At 38.8% G+C, this 21,237-nt stretch overlaps 1 protein-coding gene and 1 long non-coding RNA gene across 2 annotated transcripts in view; both read right to left on the minus strand.

Annotated features, from left to right (window-relative positions):
- arhgap5 (Rho GTPase activating protein 5) overlaps positions 1 to 18,804 on the minus strand; it is a 39,939-nt gene extending 21,135 nt beyond the window's left edge. The window contains exons 1-3 of the mRNA XM_082142881.1: positions 18,537 to 18,804; positions 12,396 to 16,285; positions 11,636 to 11,789 (exon numbers count right to left, since the gene is read on the minus strand). Coding sequence (XP_081999007.1) covers positions 11,636 to 11,789; positions 12,396 to 16,112 — 3,871 coding nt within the window. The 5' untranslated portion in view covers positions 16,113 to 16,285; positions 18,537 to 18,804. The remainder of the gene's footprint in view (positions 1 to 11,635; positions 11,790 to 12,395; positions 16,286 to 18,536) is intronic.
- LOC309479041 lies at positions 1,613 to 6,463 on the minus strand. The gene is made up of 2 exons (XR_014199143.1): positions 2,629 to 6,463; positions 1,613 to 2,549 (listed from the first exon to the last, which is right to left on the minus strand). It is a non-coding gene; the product is annotated as an uncharacterized lncRNA (long non-coding RNA).
- Positions 18,805 to 21,237: the final 2,433 nt, after the last annotated feature.

Consider the following 21,237-nt stretch of genomic DNA (forward strand, 5'->3'; position numbering starts at 1 on the left):
CAAAGCACTTAAAACCCACGAGCCAAATCCTGAAAACAGTCCCCTCAGTCAGCCGATGGTGAAGCTAAACAGAACTAAACAGAACAAAACTAATTATGAATCATTCAAAATATCATATCATATTATATATATTTAGAACATTGGAGAAAGCAAACAAAGTAGACTAAATTGTTATTTGACAGAATATCTGCACACTGTCAGAGAAGAAGAGACGGATCCTGACTAAATATAAAGGCTCAGTGACCACCAACTGGGTCAGACAGAGATGCACTTCCTCCTCCACTGGGAAAAAAATATCTTCACTAAGTGATTTACACCTTGGACAAATAGCCAAAAGAATAAAACTTCCCAAAGTTGAATCTGCCAGAGGGACTGTGATGTACCGGTATTTAGTTTTTCCATTCCACCTGTGTGATGGACTGTTGATGTGTTGTTTTGGATGTTATGATCAGTGATGGATGAAGCAATAATGAGTTTTAGATGTTAAACAGTGTGATACATGGATTTTACTTGGACCTAAAGCATATTTTGTCTGTAATTCATGGCTTTCAATAGGAATTAGTGGAATTTTGCCATAAAAATATTTAAAGGCCGTTTTCTCAAAATGAGTTTTTTCTCACACTCCTAGTGACGATTTTCCACTTCTGTAGCACCTACATACACCAAACTTTACAGTCGTATTCCTAACTATATTGTGAAGGTTTGTCCAGAGGGATTTGTTGATATATCATTCTTGGCCTGATTTATATGACATTTTATGCCTAAAAATAGGGCGGAAATCAATTTTTTAAGGCTATTGGCAGTATTTTCTGATTTACAGGGTAACAAAAGGAGATATTCATTATCCCCTCTGGTAAAGTCTTTTCATTGAATATATCAACAAAATGCAAAAATAATTTTGAACCTTGTTTTTTTCAATGGTCAGATTTGTCACTTCAAAATATATGCAAATTAACGCATATTTAATTAGATATAGCCTCATTAGCATATTTAAAAATAAAATTACAGAAAACTTGCAATGCATTTTTTTCTCCAATTCATGTGAGTAATCAACTGGTAAAGTTTGATGGTGATATCTGTAAGTTAAAAATGTTACCCTATTTACCTGTAGTGTCTCGCCTTAAGAGCAGAAAGTTGCTGTCTTCGACAGCAAGAAGACCTGGAGCGTGTCACCAATGAACCGAAACTCAGCGTATAGGCTACTTACCTCACAGACATGAGAAATATAGAAAGCATATAGGCATATAGAAAGCTTGAAATGTCTAAATGTCTTGAATCAAAAACAAATTCTCTCTGATTATTTAATCCAAATGAAAGGTGTTTTTCTCCTAATAGGCGCACGCATTCACTTTACTGCAGAGATGACGAGTTAGCACCGTCAACTTCATCCTTGCAGCCAACACTGACCCAGAAAACACTAGTTAGCAAGGAGACATTCATATTGACATTCATAATTTTGAATTCGCTACTTTCATTCGCTACTTTTGCCATTGCTTTGCAGCAAGCTTTATGTGTGCGCTTGAGTGTGAGTCATATAATTCTGTCCTACATGAGTGGCCTACATGAGTCTTTGAGTCTGTTTAAAAAAAAAAAAAAAAAAAAAAAAAAAAACTTTTTAGGTAATATGTATTGTAATCTTGTTAAAATGGATTTCATAAAATTGGTATCAAAAATAAATATTGTTCAGGAACGGGAATCGAAGTCAAGGTATCGGTATCGACATGATCTGTGCATGTAAATGCAAAGCAAGTTGGTAAGCTTATTACAAGCCACACCTTTACATTTGCATTCTTATCTGTAGATCATACACAATGCAATAGATCAAGCACTCTGACTCTACACGACAATACTCTGATATGGGGAAAACTGCAAATCACTTTAAAATCCCACATTTCCTCCAACTGCACTCAACAATGTTGTCGGTTTATATTTAGATTTAGAATCAGAATGAGCTTCATTGCCAAGTATGCTTACACATTCAAGGAATTTGTCTTGTGACAGAAGCTTCCAGTGAACAGACAGAATGACAGCGACAAGAAAGATAATGAAAGTAAAATAAGTGAATAAAAATAAATACATAAAGTACACAATTTACAAAAGACAATATATGCATGTACAGATGTTATATACAATGCAAGGGAATGTGAATAAGAGGTATGATAAATAAATATGAGTATAAATCAATAGTGGTGTGTATTGCACTTGTTTATTGCCCAGTGGGGGAATTGAACTGTTCATGAGGTAGATCTGGTGCTCAATGCGCTGTAGCACCGACCAGACGGCAACAGTTTAAAGAGGAAGTGGCCAGGATGTGAGGGGTTCAGAGTGATATGACACTTAACCCTATAAAGCCTACTGTATCATATTACGCATATTTCAGCGGCCTCTAAATGATCAACATGATCAAAACTTTGCTGAAAAACCTGTTATACACACTACTACATACCTTATATCATCTGATCGATAGGTTAAACATTTTTAGCAAGTAAAAGGTATTTTAATATAATCCCCCTTCAGGTCGTGGTACATGTGTCTTTTTGCTGTAAAATCTTGATTAATCTACTGATTTTTATTAAGTAAACGTAAAAAGAACTTCTATATTAGTAATATTTCAAGAAGAACACTTACTGAACTAAAGCAACTTAGGTTTACTTGATTGTCCATGCATAATTTTTTAGGAAAGTCATATTAATGAGAGTATCAAATATGATACAACAGGCTTTTGAGGATCTCCCAATCATAATTTTACTGCATTGCATTATATGTTTTGTCCCACACAATAAAAACTACTGAACTTTAATCATTAAACTAAGTAATTACATAGCATCGTACAAAGACATTATTGTCTATTTATACTTATATTTTATTTAAGGATTCTGCTATACGGTTATAAAGTTCATAACGATTTACATTACAAGATTTACAAACTTTTCTCTGATGATTTGTTATACAGTAATAACAGTGCAGTTTACAGTTTCATAAATACAGATTATTTCATGTATATCAGGTTTTACATGGTATAGGTCTAAAAGCATGACATAAGCCAAATGATTATAATATAACAGAAATATTCCATAGTAACCAGTTTCCAGCAAAATGCCACAATTAGCAATAAGGAACTACTCCAAAATGACAAATAGATTTCTAAAATTTCTCACAGTTTCAAAATTATCATTTAAAATACAAATTAAATTGATTAATTTTTTTGTTTTGTTTTTCAGTTGCAACAATAAATGGAATAATTATAGTTACCTCGGTAGCTAAATCTATTAAGATTGATGTCGCATCATGTTGAGTTGTGATACTCTGCAGCACTAGGTCTGAAAGTGCAGAAACGGGCAATGACAATTATTCCCTACAGAGTTAAGTAATCCCTATGGCTGCGAGGAAGCTCCGTACAATATTGAAAAGCAAGGCTAAAGGGCTAAAGTCTTGTGAAAAGGCTGACTCCTGCATTTTCACTGCAAAAGAGCCACTTTAAAAAGTGCATCATTGCAACAGCATCCTTGGAAATGCGCAGCATCTTGCTTTTGTGACCTGGTCACCAGTACAGATGCCCTGAAACAGTAAGATGTACAAATATTGCAACCAAAGAGCTAGATGTCTAGTTAGCTAGCTCACTAGGTTTTAAAACACACCCTAGACACATACAGCTTGTAATCTAATACTCTGACTCCAGAATAACAACTCTGAATCTGACTCCAGAATAACAAGGTGATAAACGTGTGAAAGGGGTTTTTAGGCTGCTATTTTAACTGTAGTCTTAAAAATGTTCTCTCTAATGATTTGCTATACAGTAATAACATTGCGGTTTATAGTATCATATTGTGTAAATAAACTTTAAACATAGACCTTGAGAGAAAACATCAACAAACTGTAAACAATCCTGTCCATTTCCCAGTCACAATTCATCTAATGTTCTAGAAAAACAGTCCAATGTTGCAAAATGATGGTTTAGAGATTGTCTGTAAACACACTTATGACCCTTTCAGCCCAGTGCTGTCTTGTTCATGAAATATTAGTCAGCTGATTAATTGTTGTACAAATACTCTCGCCTTTTTCTTCATTCAAAGCAGTTCCGCATGTCCGGCCAAGAACCGCTGTGTATCCGTGCTTATGCAGGACATTTTCTGCTAATCTCATACCCAGTCTGCCAAAGCATACTGAAATCATTCAGCTATGAGCTTCTCTGGCACATATCTTATTTCACACTTGGTAGCATCCAGTCATTGGCGAGGTAATGTATTGTTAAGCTTGCGTATGGGGCAACATCTGCGCTTGATCACATCGAGTGGATTGGCCAAGTCAGGTTTTTAAACCTTGACATCTTTCATTTGGCTATATAGGCTGGAAACTGTAATTTCTGAAGTTTTTCCTGGCAATTCATACAGCTTGTCAAAGCTTTCACAGCATTCATATCGCATTCAGATTTGGACCAGAAGCCTCTGCAATAGTCTACTGTTGGGAAGCAACTGCAACTGACATTTTATGGTATTGGTGCCTTTAGCTGCCACCGTTTTGCTGCAGAAAAAGCCAATCCGAGTTATTGGGCTTTTCTTTTCCATTTGAGTTAAAACCAAAACGTGCCCACAGGGAAGTCTTTGTGTTTGGCTTTGCAACCGGCCCTGAGTCCATGTTGTGGATTTAAACAACAACAGCTGATCAAATGATGCTGGCAAAGCAATGTCAATTGAACTTTGTGTTTTACACAGAATATATAAAATAGCTTCTGCTAAAAAATATTTTGCAGGCCTATGAGTCGCAAAAAAAAGAAAATTAAGGCAACACTTAGTTTGTATGTATACACAATTAATTAATATTTCAATATTTGAGGTAAATGCTCTGTTATTTAAATAATTAGTTAATATTCCAACCCCAGTTAGTTGGATAATAAAATTCCTTTTCTAATTAGTTAATACTAAAATATTTCTAGCAAATGCTTTGTTGAACAAATAATTAGTTCATATTCAAACTTGGAATATTAACTAATTGGAATTGGAATAATATTATTATGCAACTAAATGCATTTGAAATATTACCCTATTATTTACATGGCACAGCATTTACTGGAAATATTGGAAGTGGAACATACACTAATTGTAATATTAATATCCAATATTTCCAGGAAAAGATTACAAAAATATGCTAAAGTTCCAACTGTATTGCACAACAATACAAACTTTTTGTAAATGGTACCTCCTTTCCACAGAGCTGTTTAACGCACCACTGCACCCATAGGGAACACATCAGGTCAACTAAAATGCACCTAATTTGCATCCTATGTGTTGCAACAATTTATTTATTTTTTTATAGAAGCATGTCACTGTGAGATCCAAAGACTTTATGAATTTATGTAGTCCTGTTCAAGGCTTGAATATATTTGCTGGGAACTGATGCAACAATGTTTTTCTGATTATACAGTGTCTATCAAGTTCATGGTTTATTTTATGGTTAGTGTCTCATGTAAATATCTAAACATCCATAACATTTTACACAGAGGAGGTTATTACTGTGAAGCCCTGCAAGGAGGAAATGACAATGGGGGTTTTCTTCTGATGAATAAATGAAGCATCCAGGCCTAAATGAGCCATGAAAGTCAATTAGGAAACATCCATAAAGTCCATTTTCTCCATACAGTTTTTAACGCCACAGGCTCTTGGTTTTCAGAAATGATGGGCCGCGAGAAATAAAGGACTGTGTGTGTGTGCATACACCATGTTTGGAGGAGTGGATTGTTGGACTACTTTTTTGACCACAGAAAAAAAAAATTGAGTCAAGTATTAGGCTATAATTTCCTCTGGGTTTCACAATGCAGTACTGAGGGAGATAGAGGGGCATAAATGGGAGGGAGTGAGCGTTTGGCTTGGGGGGCAGGGTGTTTGATGAACCTTTTCATCTGCACAGCTCTGTGAAGCAAGATGCTTTCAAAAAGCTCTTAAACAGAGCCCTGCGATGCTCAGATGCAGCCACGGGCACAATGTGCCATCTCATCTCATTCCACTGGAAACCAAAAAAAGGCCCAGATTCAACCACAGACAATATGGCTTGATTTTAAGTGATAGCACAAATAAAATAAATATTTAATATTAATACTGACTATTAATAATGAATATTTACTATATTCTAATATTTTTAAATCAGTATTGGTCAATATTGTTCATATATTGGTTGTTATTTGATATCATTTTTCATGCTCATTTATAGGGCAGGACAGACACAAATTTCACGATTCGATTCACAAGCTTGTGATTTGATCCAATTCTGATTTCAATTAAAATCTTTTCAATATTGATTCATTTGGATATATATCAGGCACAGTACATGTCTATTTTTCTCCCAAAAATTTTTTTTTATAATTATTAACAATTGATTTGTATGCAAACATTTAAATTGCACAGAAGGCAGTTTTTATAATAATGTTATTATAATAACTTTTTAATGATGTAATAATGTTTATACCCCCCTTTTTTTAATATAAACATTTAGAATCAGAATCAGAATCAGAATCAGAAAGAGCTTTATTGCCAAGTATGCTTGCGCATACGAGGAATTTGTCTTGGTGACAGTAGCTTCCAGTACACATACAATACAAAGTGACAAGACAAGTGACAAGTAACAGGTATAAATAAAAAAAAAATTAAAAAAAAATAGAAAAAAAAATAGAAAAAGATTATAAATTATAAATATATATAAAGTTATAAGGTGCTATAATGAAATGTCTGAGGGAAGTATTGCACATGTTTGTTCCACAGTAGGGGAACATTTAAGTGTTCATGAGGTAGATGGCCTGGGGAAAGAAACTTTTCCTGTGTCTGGTTGTTTTTGTGCTCGGTGCTCTGTAGCGTCGACCAGACGGTAACAGTTCAAACAGAAAGTGTGCTGGGTGTGACGGGTCCAGAGTGATTTTGCGAGCCCTTTTACTCACTCTGGATGAGTGCAGTACTTTGAGTGTGGGAAGGGTAGTGCCAGTGATTCGCTCAGCAGTCCGAACTATCCGCTGTAGTCTACGGAGGTCGGTTTTGGTAGCAGAGCCGAACCAGACGGTGATGGAAGTGCAGAGGATGGACTGGATGACAGCTGAGTAGAACTGTACGAGCAGCTCCTGTGGCAGGTTGAATTTCCTCAGCTGACGCAGGAAGTACAGTCTCTGTTGGGCTTTCTTCACAATAGAGTCTATGTGAGTGTCCCACTTCAGATCCTGAGAGATGGTGGTGCCCAGGAACCTGAATGACTCTACTGCAGTCACAGTGCTGTCCATGATGGTGAGTGAAGGGAGTGCAGGGGGGTTTCTCCTGAAGTCCACGATCATCTCCACTGTTTTGAGCGTGTTCAGCTCCAGGTTGTTATAACTGCACCAAAGAGCCAGCTGCTCCACCTCCTGTCTGTACGCAGACTCGTCACCGTTCCGGATGAGTCCGATAACAGTAGTGTCGTCTGCAAACTTCAGGAGCTTGACAGAGGTGTCTTTAGAGGTGCAGTCATTTGTGTACAGGGAGAAGAGCAGTGGTGAGAGAACACATCCCTGTGGAGCACCGGTGCTGATGGTGCGGCTGTCGGACGTGATTTTGCCCATTCTGACTAGCTGTTGTCTGTCTGTCAGAAAGCTGGTGATCCATTGACAGACGGAGCTAGGGACAGAGAGCTGGGTCAGTTTGGTCTGGAGCAGTGATGGGACGATGGTGTTGAAGGCAGAACTAAAGTCCACGAACAGAATCCTTGCATAGGTCCCTGGTTTGTCCAGATGTTGTAGGGTGTAATGCAGTCCCATATTGACCACATCATCCACAGACCGGTTTGCTCTGTAGGCAAACTGCAGGGGGTCCAGCAAGGGTCCAGTGATGTCCTTCAGATATGCTAACACCAGTCTTTCGAATGACTTCATGGCCACAGATGTTAAGGCAACAGGTCTGTAGTCATTGAGTCCTTTGATCTTTGGTTTCTTCGGGATTGGGATGATGGTGGAGCGTTTAAAGCAGAAAGGGACTTTGCACTGCTCCAGTGATCTGTTGAAGATCAGTGAGAAGATAGAGGCCAGCTGGTCAGCGCAGGTTTTCAGACAGGCTGGTGAAACACCGTCTGGGCCTGGTGCTTTCCTTCTCTTCTGTTTCCTGAAGATCTGACGCACATTATCCTCACTGATCTGAAGTGCAGGGAGGGAGGGGAGGGGGATGGCTGGAGGTGTTGATGGCTGTGTAGAGAGATGGTCAGGGCGGGTATGGGGTGTCTGATCGGGGGTCTCAAATCTACAGTAAAAGACATTCAGCTCGTTCGCAAGATGCTTGTTGCTGTCGATGCTGGGGGATGGTGTCTTGTAGTTGGTAATGTCTTTCAGGCCTTTCCACACTGATGCAGGGTCGTTGGAGGAAAACTGGTTTTCCAGCTTTTTGGCATAGCTCTTCTTAGCCACTTCAATCTCCTTTGTCAATGTGTTCCTGGCCTGATTATACAAGATCCTATCCCCACTCCTGTAGGCATCTTCTTTGACCTGACGAAGCTGTCTGAGTTTTGGTGTGAACCATGGTTTATCATTGTTGAATGATAAGTAAGTCCTGGTAGGGATGCATAAATCCTCACAGAAACTGATGTATGATGTTACAGTCTCTGTGAGCTCGTCCAGATCGCTGGCAGCAGCTTCAAAAACACTCCAGTCAGTGCATTCAAAACAGGCTTGTAAGACCTGCTCTGTGTCGTTGGTCCATCTCTTTACAGTCCTTATTACTGGCTTAGCAGTTTTAAGTTTTTGCCTGTAAGTTGGTAGAAGATGAACCAGGCAGTGATCGGAAAGTCCTAGAGCTGCTCTGGCGACGGAGCGATATGCATCCTTTGTTGTGGTGTAGCAATGGTCCAAAATATTATTGTCTCTGGTGGGGCATGTAATGTGCTGTTTGAATTTAGGCAGCTCACGTGTGAGTTTTGCCTGATTAAAGTCTCCGAGAATGATAAGAACAGAGTCCGGGTGTTGTTGTTCTGTTTCTGTGATCAGATCAGCCAGCTGTTGCAGCGCCGTACTCACGTGTGCTTGCGGTGGAATGTAAACACTGATGAGAACGAGCGAGGAAAACTCCCGCGGCGAGTAGAACGGCTTACAGTTAAGGAAAAGCACTTCCACATCAGGACAGCACATCTTCCTTAACACAGTTACATCAGTACACCACCTTCTGTTGATGTAAAAGCATGTCCCACCACCGCGCGTTTTACCCGTTGACTCCATATCGCGATCTGCTCTGAACAGCTGAAAGTCCGGTAGATGTAACGCGCTGTCCGGAATGGCTTCGTTCAGCCAGGTTTCCGTGAAACAAAGAGCAGCAGAGTTGGTAAAGTCCTTGTTTTTGCGTGAGAGCAGAAGTAGTTCGTCCATTTTGTTAGGGAGAGAGCGGACATTCGCCAGATGGATGCTAGGCAGCGCCGTTCTGAATCCGCGCTGCCTGAGCTTAACGAGTGTGCCGGCTCGCTTCCCACGCCTGCGCGTCTTATACTGTTTCCACAGTGCAGCGGCGCAACCGACGACAATGTTCCGCAAAACGCCAGAAGAATCAAAAACTGGTTGGTGATCAGTTGGTGTGCACTGCCGAATGTTCAGCAGTTCGTCCCTGGTATAACTGATAGCGTATGACAAACATAAACAGGACAAACTAACAAAAACAGTGTAACAACTGGAGAGCTCAACACCGAGGCAGCCATCCGCGGCGCCATCTTGGATCTTTACCTTGGATCTTTAGCCATCCGCGGCGCCATCTTGGATTTACAGTTTAAACATTTGATAATAACTTGATTTCCTGACGGATTTACACAAATATTAAATATTAAAGAACAGCTTAAGTAAACATAATGAATATGTAATAAAAAGCATATATTTAGTAAAAATGTTCCTCTCAAGTTAATTTTCATTTATCTTTTTCTACATTTAGATTACCTTTGCCAACAATCACTTAAAGCTAATCTTTAAAAAAAACACTAATGATTCACCATTAGATTTAATCTATTTATTTTTCATACTGTGCATTATAATGTAGTGATGCCTAAATTCACTTGTAGCATTTATTAAATGCCTGATTTTAGTTTTTAGACAAAAATGTATAGACTTTTAATATCATCCATTTATCTGTTGTCGACCATAACATGAAAATAATGAATTGGTTTATTTGTGAAATTTTTATATCGCCCACCACTAAATGTAAACTTTAGGAAATATACATTTTTAATAGTGTACATGTTATGTTGTCATCTGAATCATTTAAAATGCCTCATTTACATTTTTTGTATTTTAGTTTTTTTACACAAAATTGTGCAGAATTTTCATAGCATCCATTTATCGGCCATCAGCAATGACATTAAATAACCAAGCCTAATTGACTTCGAATTTTAGAAACTTTAATATTGTGCCTTTATAATTTTATAAATTACACCAATTTGTAAAGCTAAATGCTTCCCTACAGTCCACAAACCTGCATGTCACAAAAAAAAAAAAAAAAAAAATCAAGCCACTCACCACAACAAATCAATAGTCCTGCACATTAACAGTGCACACAGCACTATGTGAGATCTAAACATGAGATCAGCAAAATTAAAAAAAACAGTGTTTCGGATCATCACATATAGGGCTTTACGGGTGTACGGCCACACATACACAAATCAAAACCAGTTCAACCAGCAAATTGGTCTAGTATTACACTCACCACAGACACTTTGCCCACTTCCAGTACTCACCATAAAAACCACAACCACAAATAGCAGCTTAATAATTTCCTTAAGAAACCACATTAATGCATGTCATCCATGCATGAGTTTCACTGATCTATAGCCACAACCTGAACGACAGTATGTGGGTGTCACCTACTCGCTAATGAAACCTCAAGCTATATTACGGGTCGGCTGGGCTTATTGACAGCCGTGGTAGTCAAAGTTTCCATTGACCACAGTTACAGAACAAGCTACTGAAGGGCATGTTGTAACCAAACAAACAGCCACAGTAAAAGGGCCTCTATCACTGCTTTAAGCATATGAAGCAGACTTTGTTAAGAGTCCAAAAATGCTAAGCATGTCCAGAAATTATGTTAAACCCACCCCGTGGCTATGATATATGCTGGGCCTCAGTGTTTACACATCATTTGCAGAGCCCATGAAAATGCAAACCACAATCTAACTGAACAAAGTGCTCTGGGAAAAATTAGATCATCATAACACGTGCCATAAAAATTCATTCAATCATTTACCAGACTGACTTCCCTCCTACCCTACCCATCAACTTCCTGTTGTGTCAGAATGTATTATCTCAGAGTAATGGATTTCATTCATTTACTCATTGATGGTATTTGAACTGAATACAGAATTTCCTGTGCTTTAAAATATAGACTGTATCAGGCTCATAAAGTATGCAATGTGAAACGCACAAATGTACAATTTTCAGAAAAGCGCCTCAGGACCAGGAAGGTACAGTTTTAGTACATGTTACTAAAACTGCAATCTACTAAATGAAAAATGGCAAGAACAAAAATGACTAAAATATATCACTTCATTCTTGCAAACTCAAGAAAGATACAATTCTCAATCGGCCTTCAAACGGAGAACCGACAAGAGTTTTACACATTTTCAGATGCTATTTGGTTTTTCAGATTTAGAAAAACAGGAAACTTACCAGTTCGCTCAATGTAGTCAACACACTTCTCAATAAACAAAGGTATGGGCCTATCAGGAGTGACCAAGTTCTGAAGAGGCACCCCAAAATAGTTGCTCTCCCAATTTCTACGAGTCGGTGGGTACAATGGCTTTGTGGTCTTTATTGTCTTTGCCTGTTGAGAAAAGATAACACATAGATCATAGTGATTCTATGATCACTACAATGCATACTGACGACAATCACATTTCAATGTGCCTGCTGTTAGCATTTAAATGGGATAATGTTGGAAATTATTTTATATAATCATCTTCTTAATAAGAATCTTAGAAATAATATAACATCTTTTGGAAATATTTTAAAGGATGCACAGATATGACAATTCTGGCAAATAATATTACAATTCTATGCTATTTTGTCAAAATAAATAAACTAAAAACATCCTAAACTTACTCATTTGAATTTGAATTCAAGAATCACAACATTATAATGTACAGTATTAAAAATGTATATTCATTTTGGAGATTTACTAAAGATTTAAAAGTTTTATTAAATTATAATTGTTTTTAAAGATTAGCTTTGATCTTTAAATGCCAGCAAAGGTCATCTAAATTTTAAAATAAGAGAAACGAGCATGTGCAATTAAATACACAATATCGACACAAACAATTAAATAAAAAATATTAGTCGATGTAGTACCTAATCCTATATGATTCAAAATCCTTTGAGTTTTAAATAATAATTGAGTACATAAGTAAAAAATAAATAAATACCAGCTCACCTTTTTGGGTTCCTTGATCTTTGGTGCTTTCTTTTTCTTCGTTTTCTTATCATCCTGCTCTGGGTCAGATGTGATGGCTGGATTGTCTATCCCTCCTTTCCAAGGATCCACAGGTGAGAGAAGTGGATCTTCTTCACTTCCTCGGTTACCCCTTCCTTTCTTCTTCTTCTGCGTTGCAGGCCCCGACTCATCGTCACTGACATCTGAGTGCACTCGTCTTTGATAAGCTTTTGTCTTGCTGAAGAGGATCTTAGAACGATGTTTATACTTAGAAGGCCTTCTGCCACCCTGAGACTTAGACATGGAGTCAAAGCCGTTCTCCTCATCCCCGTGCAGAGCGAGTCCACCAAACGAGTTGCGGATCTTGCCAGATCTACTGTGCGCATCTTCCGGTACTGCATATATGTCATCACTAAAGCCTTTGAATTTGAGAAGAGTGTCGGCCGGCTCTGCATAGTTGTCGGATGCTTCAAGGTCATCACCGTGACCCATCATTGGACTTCGCGTCCTCCTGGAGTTCCTCATTCCAGCCTCAATGGTCCTCAGAAGGTTGGGGTCCAGCTTCTTAACATTGGGTTTGGGCAACACATTAGGCTTGGGTTTTACTGGGGGAGGCACTTTGTGGTTACGCTCGTGATCACCAAGAGGTGTGCTGTGAACCGGGTACTCGTTTCCTTCTAGGTCGATTCTGTACTTCCGTTCACTAGGATTAGGCAGCAGCTGCACATCATCGCCTATTGGGCTGTAAGGTGGCGGTCCCTCCCCATCATCCTCGGAGTCAGGGTAGTATTGGTAGGCAGGCGAATGGCTATGAGGTGACTGCGGGAAGACATCTTCACCGGTGCCTGTTCCGTCCCTGCTGTTGTCGAACATGAAGGAGCTTTCGATGTTGCTCTTCTTCTCGAGGACCTCATTGAAAAATGGCGTGAAAACTTCTGTCTGCCTGTGATACTGGGACAACGAGTAGAGAGCGGTGAACTTAGCAGTAATTTCCGTGGCAATGTGCTCTCCTTCAGTCATCAGCTCTTTTATCGCATCATTCTCAAAGAAGTCTGCCTGGCTGTCCGTAATGGCCACCATTTGAACTGGAATGACATCCTGGACTTCAGCCAGAAACGCCCTCAGCATAGCCATGGAAGACTTTCGTTTTGCTGAGTAAACAAGAATGTACCCATGCACCAATTCGTCTTTTCTGATTCCAATGGAGGAGTGGTAGGAGAGCACAGTGACCTGTATGCGTCTGCGACTGTCGCCGATGATTTTGTCAAGGATCAACGTGTTGCACTGCCCGGGCTGTCCGGCGCTGCAGGAATGTGAGTCCAGGAACGGTGAGAGAATTAGATCCACGCTAAATGGATCTCCACACATGGCACACATGACTATCCGTAAATCTGTCTCAGACAGATCTTTAATTGAGGGCATGGGGTTCATCATGTCGAAATTGTGCTTCAATCCCTCCAACACAGCTCTGAGGGCCTGTTTTATCTGAGACTCATTAAACTTCCTGGGAAAAGTGCCGGTGGGTATATCTACAAAAGTGCACTGTAACTTATTTGCAAGCTGTTGGCCCTGATGCCTTAAAATAGGCATGTTTTTGCAAATACTGTCGCGCTGATTTGCTAAAATGAGAATGAATGGCACTGGCTGGCTATACCTATCCCTTCTGCTCTGGGCAATCTCAGCTCGTATCCGGCTTATGCGGTCACCAATGTAATTAAGCGACTCTATAGAGCTGAAGACACAAAAGAACCCATGGGGCTTGAAAGTCGATATCCAGGAATGGTTCAAAAGCATGCCAGAATTGACATCCACAGGCAAAAGGTCTAATTCATAGATTTTCCCATCAAGGGTGTATTCATCATCAGTGGACTGAGCTCGGATTTCATTTGCGAGCTCCTGTGCCAATCCTTCTCTGCCTAAGAGACACAGGTTAACCTTATCAATGTTGGCACTGTTGTAGTAGATATTCGAGCGGCCGTGATCCAGCTGAACTAGCCTGTTGGCGAGGATTTGCTCGACTTTGAGATCGATGCAAGCCGTGCCGCTGAGGCATGTTTCTTTTGTGGGGTGATAGACAAACCCAATGTGTTTCAGTAAAAGTGACTCCCTGTCTGTGGCGAGTTTCTGGAGAGCTCTGTATCTAGGTTCCTCATTAAGTACGGCATGAATCTCACTCATTTTGTCACAGCTTGGGGTCGCGTTCAAATCGAGGTCATAGAACAGCTCTGCGTGCTCAAAAAGCATTTCCTGAAACTCCTCTTTGGCCCTTTCAACTATTTCCTGCTGATGCCGACTGTAAACATCCCTGCGATCTGATTCAGTGATGTACTTGTACCCCTCATCCTCCATGACAAAGCACATGACCTCTTCCCACGGTTGGCCGGGGCTGATGAAATGCACTCGCTCCAGAGTCTTCTTGAATTTCTCCTTCATCTCCAACCGCCTCTTCTCAGATATCAAATGCTGGACGTGGTTTTGATAAATCCTCTCTCCTTCCATGGTTTTGAGGATATCGAAGGGCACTCTTCTGTCGTCAGTTTTATCGAGGTGGTCGGTCTCATACCATGGCGTTTGTTCTAACTCAATGAAACAGTACTGAAATTCAGGCCTGCTCTTCATAAGGCTCTGAGCCTCAGTCCAACTCAGCGTCTCAATTTCCTCCAGGTTGTTAAGCAACTTATTAAGAATTTTTGGCAGACTGGTAAGATAATCCTCACGCCGCCTCTTGATATGCTCTTGTCTCAGCTGTCCTATGTGCTTTGAAAAGATGTTTCTGGCCTTTTTGGTGCCTTCTAAGTTGATGTACTCTTCATAGTCTGGATGGCTTTTCAACTTATTGCTGACAATTTTCCAGCTTGTGTGATAATCTCGGACAGTTTGAACAATGAGCTTTTCAAACTTGTCTGAGACAGAAGCTACTAATTGTCTCTGGGATTTGTATGCTTCCAAATAAGAGATGATTTTGGGTTTACCTCGGGTTTTGTCCATCTGCTGTGTCAGAGCATTGAAACAAAGTTCCACGTTCACAGATGATCGAGCTGATGTTTCCACCAACATGAGATTCTTTTTACCTGTAACAAACGTCTGAACCTCCCTCAGATATTGCTCGACACATTCGTCACATTTCGTTGCTGCAATGATTATGGGTTTTTTCGCCTTGGAAATTTGAGAATAAAGACTGTGGACAAATTTCATCTGGTCATCAAATTTTCTATTGCACCCTTTGCTTATATCAATACACAATACAAAGCCATCGATGTTGAGCTTGCCATCAGGCATCTGCTTCTGATCAAAATCCTGCTCCAACCCAAGCTGGTCTGTGCAAATGTACATCAGCTTCTCGGCAGACTGAAGCTTGGTATTTGCAGCCCGTTTCGAGTAAGGCTGCAGGTTTGTGCTCCGATGAGGCAAGAAGGTCTGGTCATCGATGAACTCAGTCTGCTCGATGACCTGGATTCTACACTCAAGGCCATCATCCCCTCGATGTAATACTTCACCCCAGTATAAGAAGTGATCGTTATTCACCACACGCCCTCCAAAGTCAATTGTGCTCAACACAGAAGTGTGCTCTGAGTAGTAGCAGTCCGCACTGGGGTGTACATATCTGTTGCATAGGCAGGATTTACCTACACCACAGTTGCCCTTCTCTTTCTCAGTGCCTGAGAGCCCAACGACACTGACAGCGTATGTCGGACGGGGCTCCTTATTCTTGGCCATTATATTGCCCCTCTCATTGCTTGTTACACTAAGCAAAGTATGCCGGCAATGCAAGCATGTACTTCCATTTGCTAGTGCAGGCACATTTCCATCTCTCACTTTGACTGAGTCGATGTAGCTTTAATCTGGATCATCTGTCCCGCACGACTGCTCTTTCCCCTCCTATCACCTACCTGCAAAACAAAAATATTAATTAGTCAACAATAAGATAAAGCTTAAAGTTTCCAATAGCAGAACACTGATCATTTAATATTCTGCATTTGATAACTTTGTTGACAACCTAGACACAATCGCAACACAAACAACCAAAATTGTTGCCTTGCATAATAAGCAACATAATTATTGACAGCTGAAATTTAAGCATGGCAGAGCTGTTTATAATGGTAATATTATTGCATTTACTTATATAATGCATTTGCATTTTAATACCTTTTTTTTTTTTTACAGTTAAAGTCTGCAAACACAACCACAACCTCTCTAGGTACAAAACTATCCCAAAATTTCACAATGATCCACTTCACAAATCTGATTTATTAAGCTCATGTACTATGAATGTTCAACTAGCTCAAGCATTGGTTGATCTTAATATAAGTAGGAGTAGTTATACTGTGGCACAAGCTCATTCAGTGGAATACACTTTTACTGAATGTACCCCAGTGTTTCTTTTCTTTCTTTTTTTTGTGCAAAGCTATGCTTGTCATCAGCAGCTTTGTGCTGATAAATAAATGCCTCTGTCAGTAGAAATAAGGCAACAAATTAACTAATCTACACTCAAGAGCATTCTGTTCATGATAAATAAAAATAACTGCTAGAAATTATTTTATAAATGCCATTAAATTCAGTGTTGGTACTGATAGCATAACTAGAACCACTTCTGAATATGCATATACTCAATATTTGGCAATGTAAAGCCTGAAGTGAATCTTTTAAAAGAGTATGAGATGCCTTGATGAAAATTGTGTCATCATTTACTCCTGCCGTTCCAAGCCTGTATAACTTTCTTATTTTTAAGTGGAACACAAACGGAGATGTTAGGCAGAATGACAGCCTGAGTCACTTTCATTGCATCGGTTTTCCACATAATGAAAGTGAGTGATAACTGAGGCTCTCATTCTGTGCTCCTCAGTTGAAATATATAGTCATACAGACTTTTAACTAATGAATTCCCATACCATTTCAGTCATTTATCATTACTGGATAAAGGTTCGGTTTCACAGACAGGGCTTAAATTAAGCCAGGATTAGGCCTTAGTTCAATTATGGCATTTAACTAGCTTTTATAAACATGCCGTAGAAAAAAAAAACATTACTGGTGTGCATCTTGAGACAAAAATGTCACTGACATATTTTAAGATATGTCAGTGCAAGCTGCTTTCAGTTAAAACAGCTCAAACATGCATTTTAGTCTGGGACTAGGCACAAATTCTCTAACGAATCTTTTAGACTACCTTGTAAACTGGTTTGACCAATTGAATTGAACCGACTCAAACGGCTCACAAATCGATTCACTCCACAAAGGATCAATAATTGATGAAATATGTCCATGACTTAATTTTTCCGGGTCTGGAAAACACTTTTTGAAATTATATTAATTGCATTTTCTTTGTTATGGAGAGTATATGATGACAAAACAATCATTTTAACCGAATTAACCCTTTGTGTTGTAAATGTGATAAATGACGGCCGCATTTATGGGACATCAAAGACTGGACCTCACGAGCGTTAAATCACGGAAACATTGGACATCAGTGTCTAGAAGGGTATGTAAATGACTGCGGGCTGTATTTCACGCGCGAGGATGTAAAGCAGACACAAGCATCTGCTGAAGGTGAGAAGGAATTCCGACCAGCACGCGAGCAGCAGCGCTTTTGTTACGGCGAGTCGCGAGCCACACTGCGATCAGATGTGGACGCGACGATTCCCAGAACTAGTCGAGTGAATTATTCATAATGATTGCTATGACAACGAACTGAATGGGCAAGAATTTGTGTATCATTTACTTCGAAAAACCTCAACCCAGTATTCACAGCATTTAAATCCCAGGATTTGATTTTCACGTCAGAGTAGTTTATCGCAGCAAATTAATCACACACACGCGCTTGTTATATTAAATTAAATAACAAGGCGATTTAGGTCAGTTTAATGTGTGTTAATATGCTTATTTGTTTTCGCATCGACACGGCCTTGCTCCTAACAAGGCATTAGATGCCTCCTTTGCTTGCTAGCTTCCCAGTTAGCCAGAGCTAGTTAAGTGTGACACCGACACAACACACTGTAGACGAGACAGACAAATCTGTGCATTTACATAAAGGTACACAACTATCACCTACACATAGAAAAAACAATCACACATTTAACCAAATTCAGTAAAGCAAACGACAAAAAGCGTGCTAGAAAGTCACATACTCCGTGTGCATTCCCCTACCTAACATGGTCGCTCCCAGCTCCCGACACCACAGATAGGAGGAGGCATTCCAACTATTTGCTTTAATTTCAACGGATGCGATTCCGAAACAAATTCCAGTTTTGTTGTGTTTCCCGTGGTTGGTTGGAATAATCGGCAAATTTTCCAGAAAGTGGTTGTTTTCAGTCTTTTAGCAGTAAGAGTGGTATGCGTGCAATCGGAGAGCCATCCCCTCCCCTCTCATTCCAGTCAGTAATGGCGACGGATAGATCCGGCTCTCACTCACTCTCTCCACAGTCCACACTAACTTTTCCATTTCGCTCACCGCGGGGGCACGACGCGCGCTCACGATAGCCTCTCAGTATCATGTTGGTTAATACTTTCAGATTTTTGATATCTTAATGTGATCTATGCTATAGCAAAAAAAATTGTAAGTAAAAGCAAGGAATAAACCATTACAAATGCATCGATTCCATCTATCTATCTGTCTATCTATCTATCTGATTGACGTTGACTGGAAATAGCAGTAAATAGCATTGGAAATACCACTAACGTTTTGCTTCAAGGTTTCTGGTTAAGTTTTAAGTTGTTTCATTTATCTGGGCCTTTTCTATGATTTTTGTTTTTTTTTGTTTTGTTTTTTGTTTTTTTGTTCTCAAATAGTACCATTTTAAAGTTTTTATTTTATTTTTTTTAGTGCCTGTCTTTACTTCAAATTATGTATTTTAATAAATATTTATTTGCATATTTTAAGATGTGAAATATTTGTATTGCACACCTCTTCTATTTTTCATTATTTAAACCAGTTGAGCTGGAAGTTGAAGCTCTGTTGTTCTGGTCTGGTCAGTTTGTATGAAAGTTCATCTGCTATTTAGGAAGGCCGGTCTTATCCTGTTTGCACAATTTTTATCTATTCTTATGGAAAGATTTGGCACAAAGTCTAAAGTTAAATTTAAAACCATTTCTGAACCCAGACAGAGCTTTTATCATAAATTAGTTTGTCATACCTTTACTCCATCAATATGTCAATATGAGTGTTCATTTACCAAGTGGACACTGTAATAAACTTAGCAAACATCTGTAGTCCATATTGGGTTTTTTGGACCCAGAGGTTATGTTTTACCATTTGAGTTAACTGCACTGACATTAACCAACCCATACCTTTTGGGTTTTCACAGCCCTGTGCTTATGAGCCTTTATTTGAAATTAGTTCAAATAAAAACTAATATACTAAAACTTTATCTTTGAGTTTCAGTTGAGCTTCAGACTCAGACACTATCTGAAATCATTGAATAACCACACACTCCTTCAGTGTTCACACCTAAAAGGGTTTTGAAATAAAAGATGTGTGCCAGGCAGAAGGATCCTCTGCTACTATATAGTAACCTGCAGATCTAGACATGGGTGGGTCTGATTAAGGAATGATAGTGGGTCAGTCCACGCTGCTGCTTCTCTTGTGTTTGATGTGCTTGTGTTTTATAAAATAATTCCCTATTCAATAAATCTATTGTCTAGAGCACATCTGTTCCTAAGACAACGCCTACTGTGGTCAGCAGCCGGCCCCTCCCTGTCCCGAGACACAACACAAAATGTCAAGTTTCTTCTTTTGGAAATGCAAATGGTCAATCCGAACACTTTAGGTCTGAAATCATTGTTTTGTCATGTGGTTAACAACATTTTTTTTCCATCCATTTAAAGAAAGTGCAATGAAACGTACCACCGCAGGTTGTAAATTTGGTCACCACTATTAATAAAAAACTTGTTTTCATTTTTAGAGGGTAGAATTATTTTACAGTCAAAGTTTGCTTCAAGTCATTGCCATTCTAATATTACATATTTTTGTACTGCATATATATTGAAAAGTTCAAAAATATTTTTTACTGTTTTTGAAAGAAGTCTCTTACGCTCACCAATGCTGCATTTATTTAGCTAATCAAAAATACAGTAAAAACAGTGATATTGTGAAATAATATTACAATTTGAAATATCAGTTTTAATATATTTATTCCTGTAATGACAAAGCTGAATTATTCCAGTCTTCAGTGTCACGTGATCCTTCAAAAATCACTGTAATATGCTCATTTGGTGCTCAAGAAACATGATACATTTTTGGGTCTGCCCTTAGTAAATCACGACCATAAATCAGATAGTTTGACTACATATGTCTCTTTTATCCAAAGCTTCTCTTTGTTGTTGAACAATGATTTGAAAGACCGCCGAATGAATTTCATCACAATGTCATAATTGTGTCTGGATTTGACATTCAAATTTTACTGCCATCGGCCACATGCAGCCATCACTTCCTCTAAAAACATTAAGTTGAAAATATTCCATTGAAACTATTTTTGTGTTATTCTATTGTGGTATTTTAGTGTTATTTAAATACTATTGCAGCATTTATTGATATTTTAAATTAGCTTTTATTTTTATTTTTTCATTTTAGTTTAACTTTTAGAATTTTTTATTTTATTTCTATTGGCTTTTATTTCAACTACTGAAAATGTTTTAGTCAACAATAACAGCGATGATTCTAAAGTACTATTTGAGATGTTTTTATTATTGTTATATATTTTTTAAGTTGTCATGCTATAACAGAATTCAGTAATGACTGAACTTCCCTAACACAGGCTGTATGCAGAGCAGCAGTAATTAATGTCCATTGGCAACTACTGCTCACAAAACACAAACATGTGGACATCAAACGCTCAGCATCAAACCTCAC

This window comes from Leuciscus leuciscus (genome assembly GCF_965113295.1).
Source record: "Leuciscus leuciscus genome assembly, chromosome: 17".
Classification (NCBI taxonomy): Eukaryota; Metazoa; Chordata; class Actinopteri; order Cypriniformes; family Leuciscidae; genus Leuciscus; species Leuciscus leuciscus.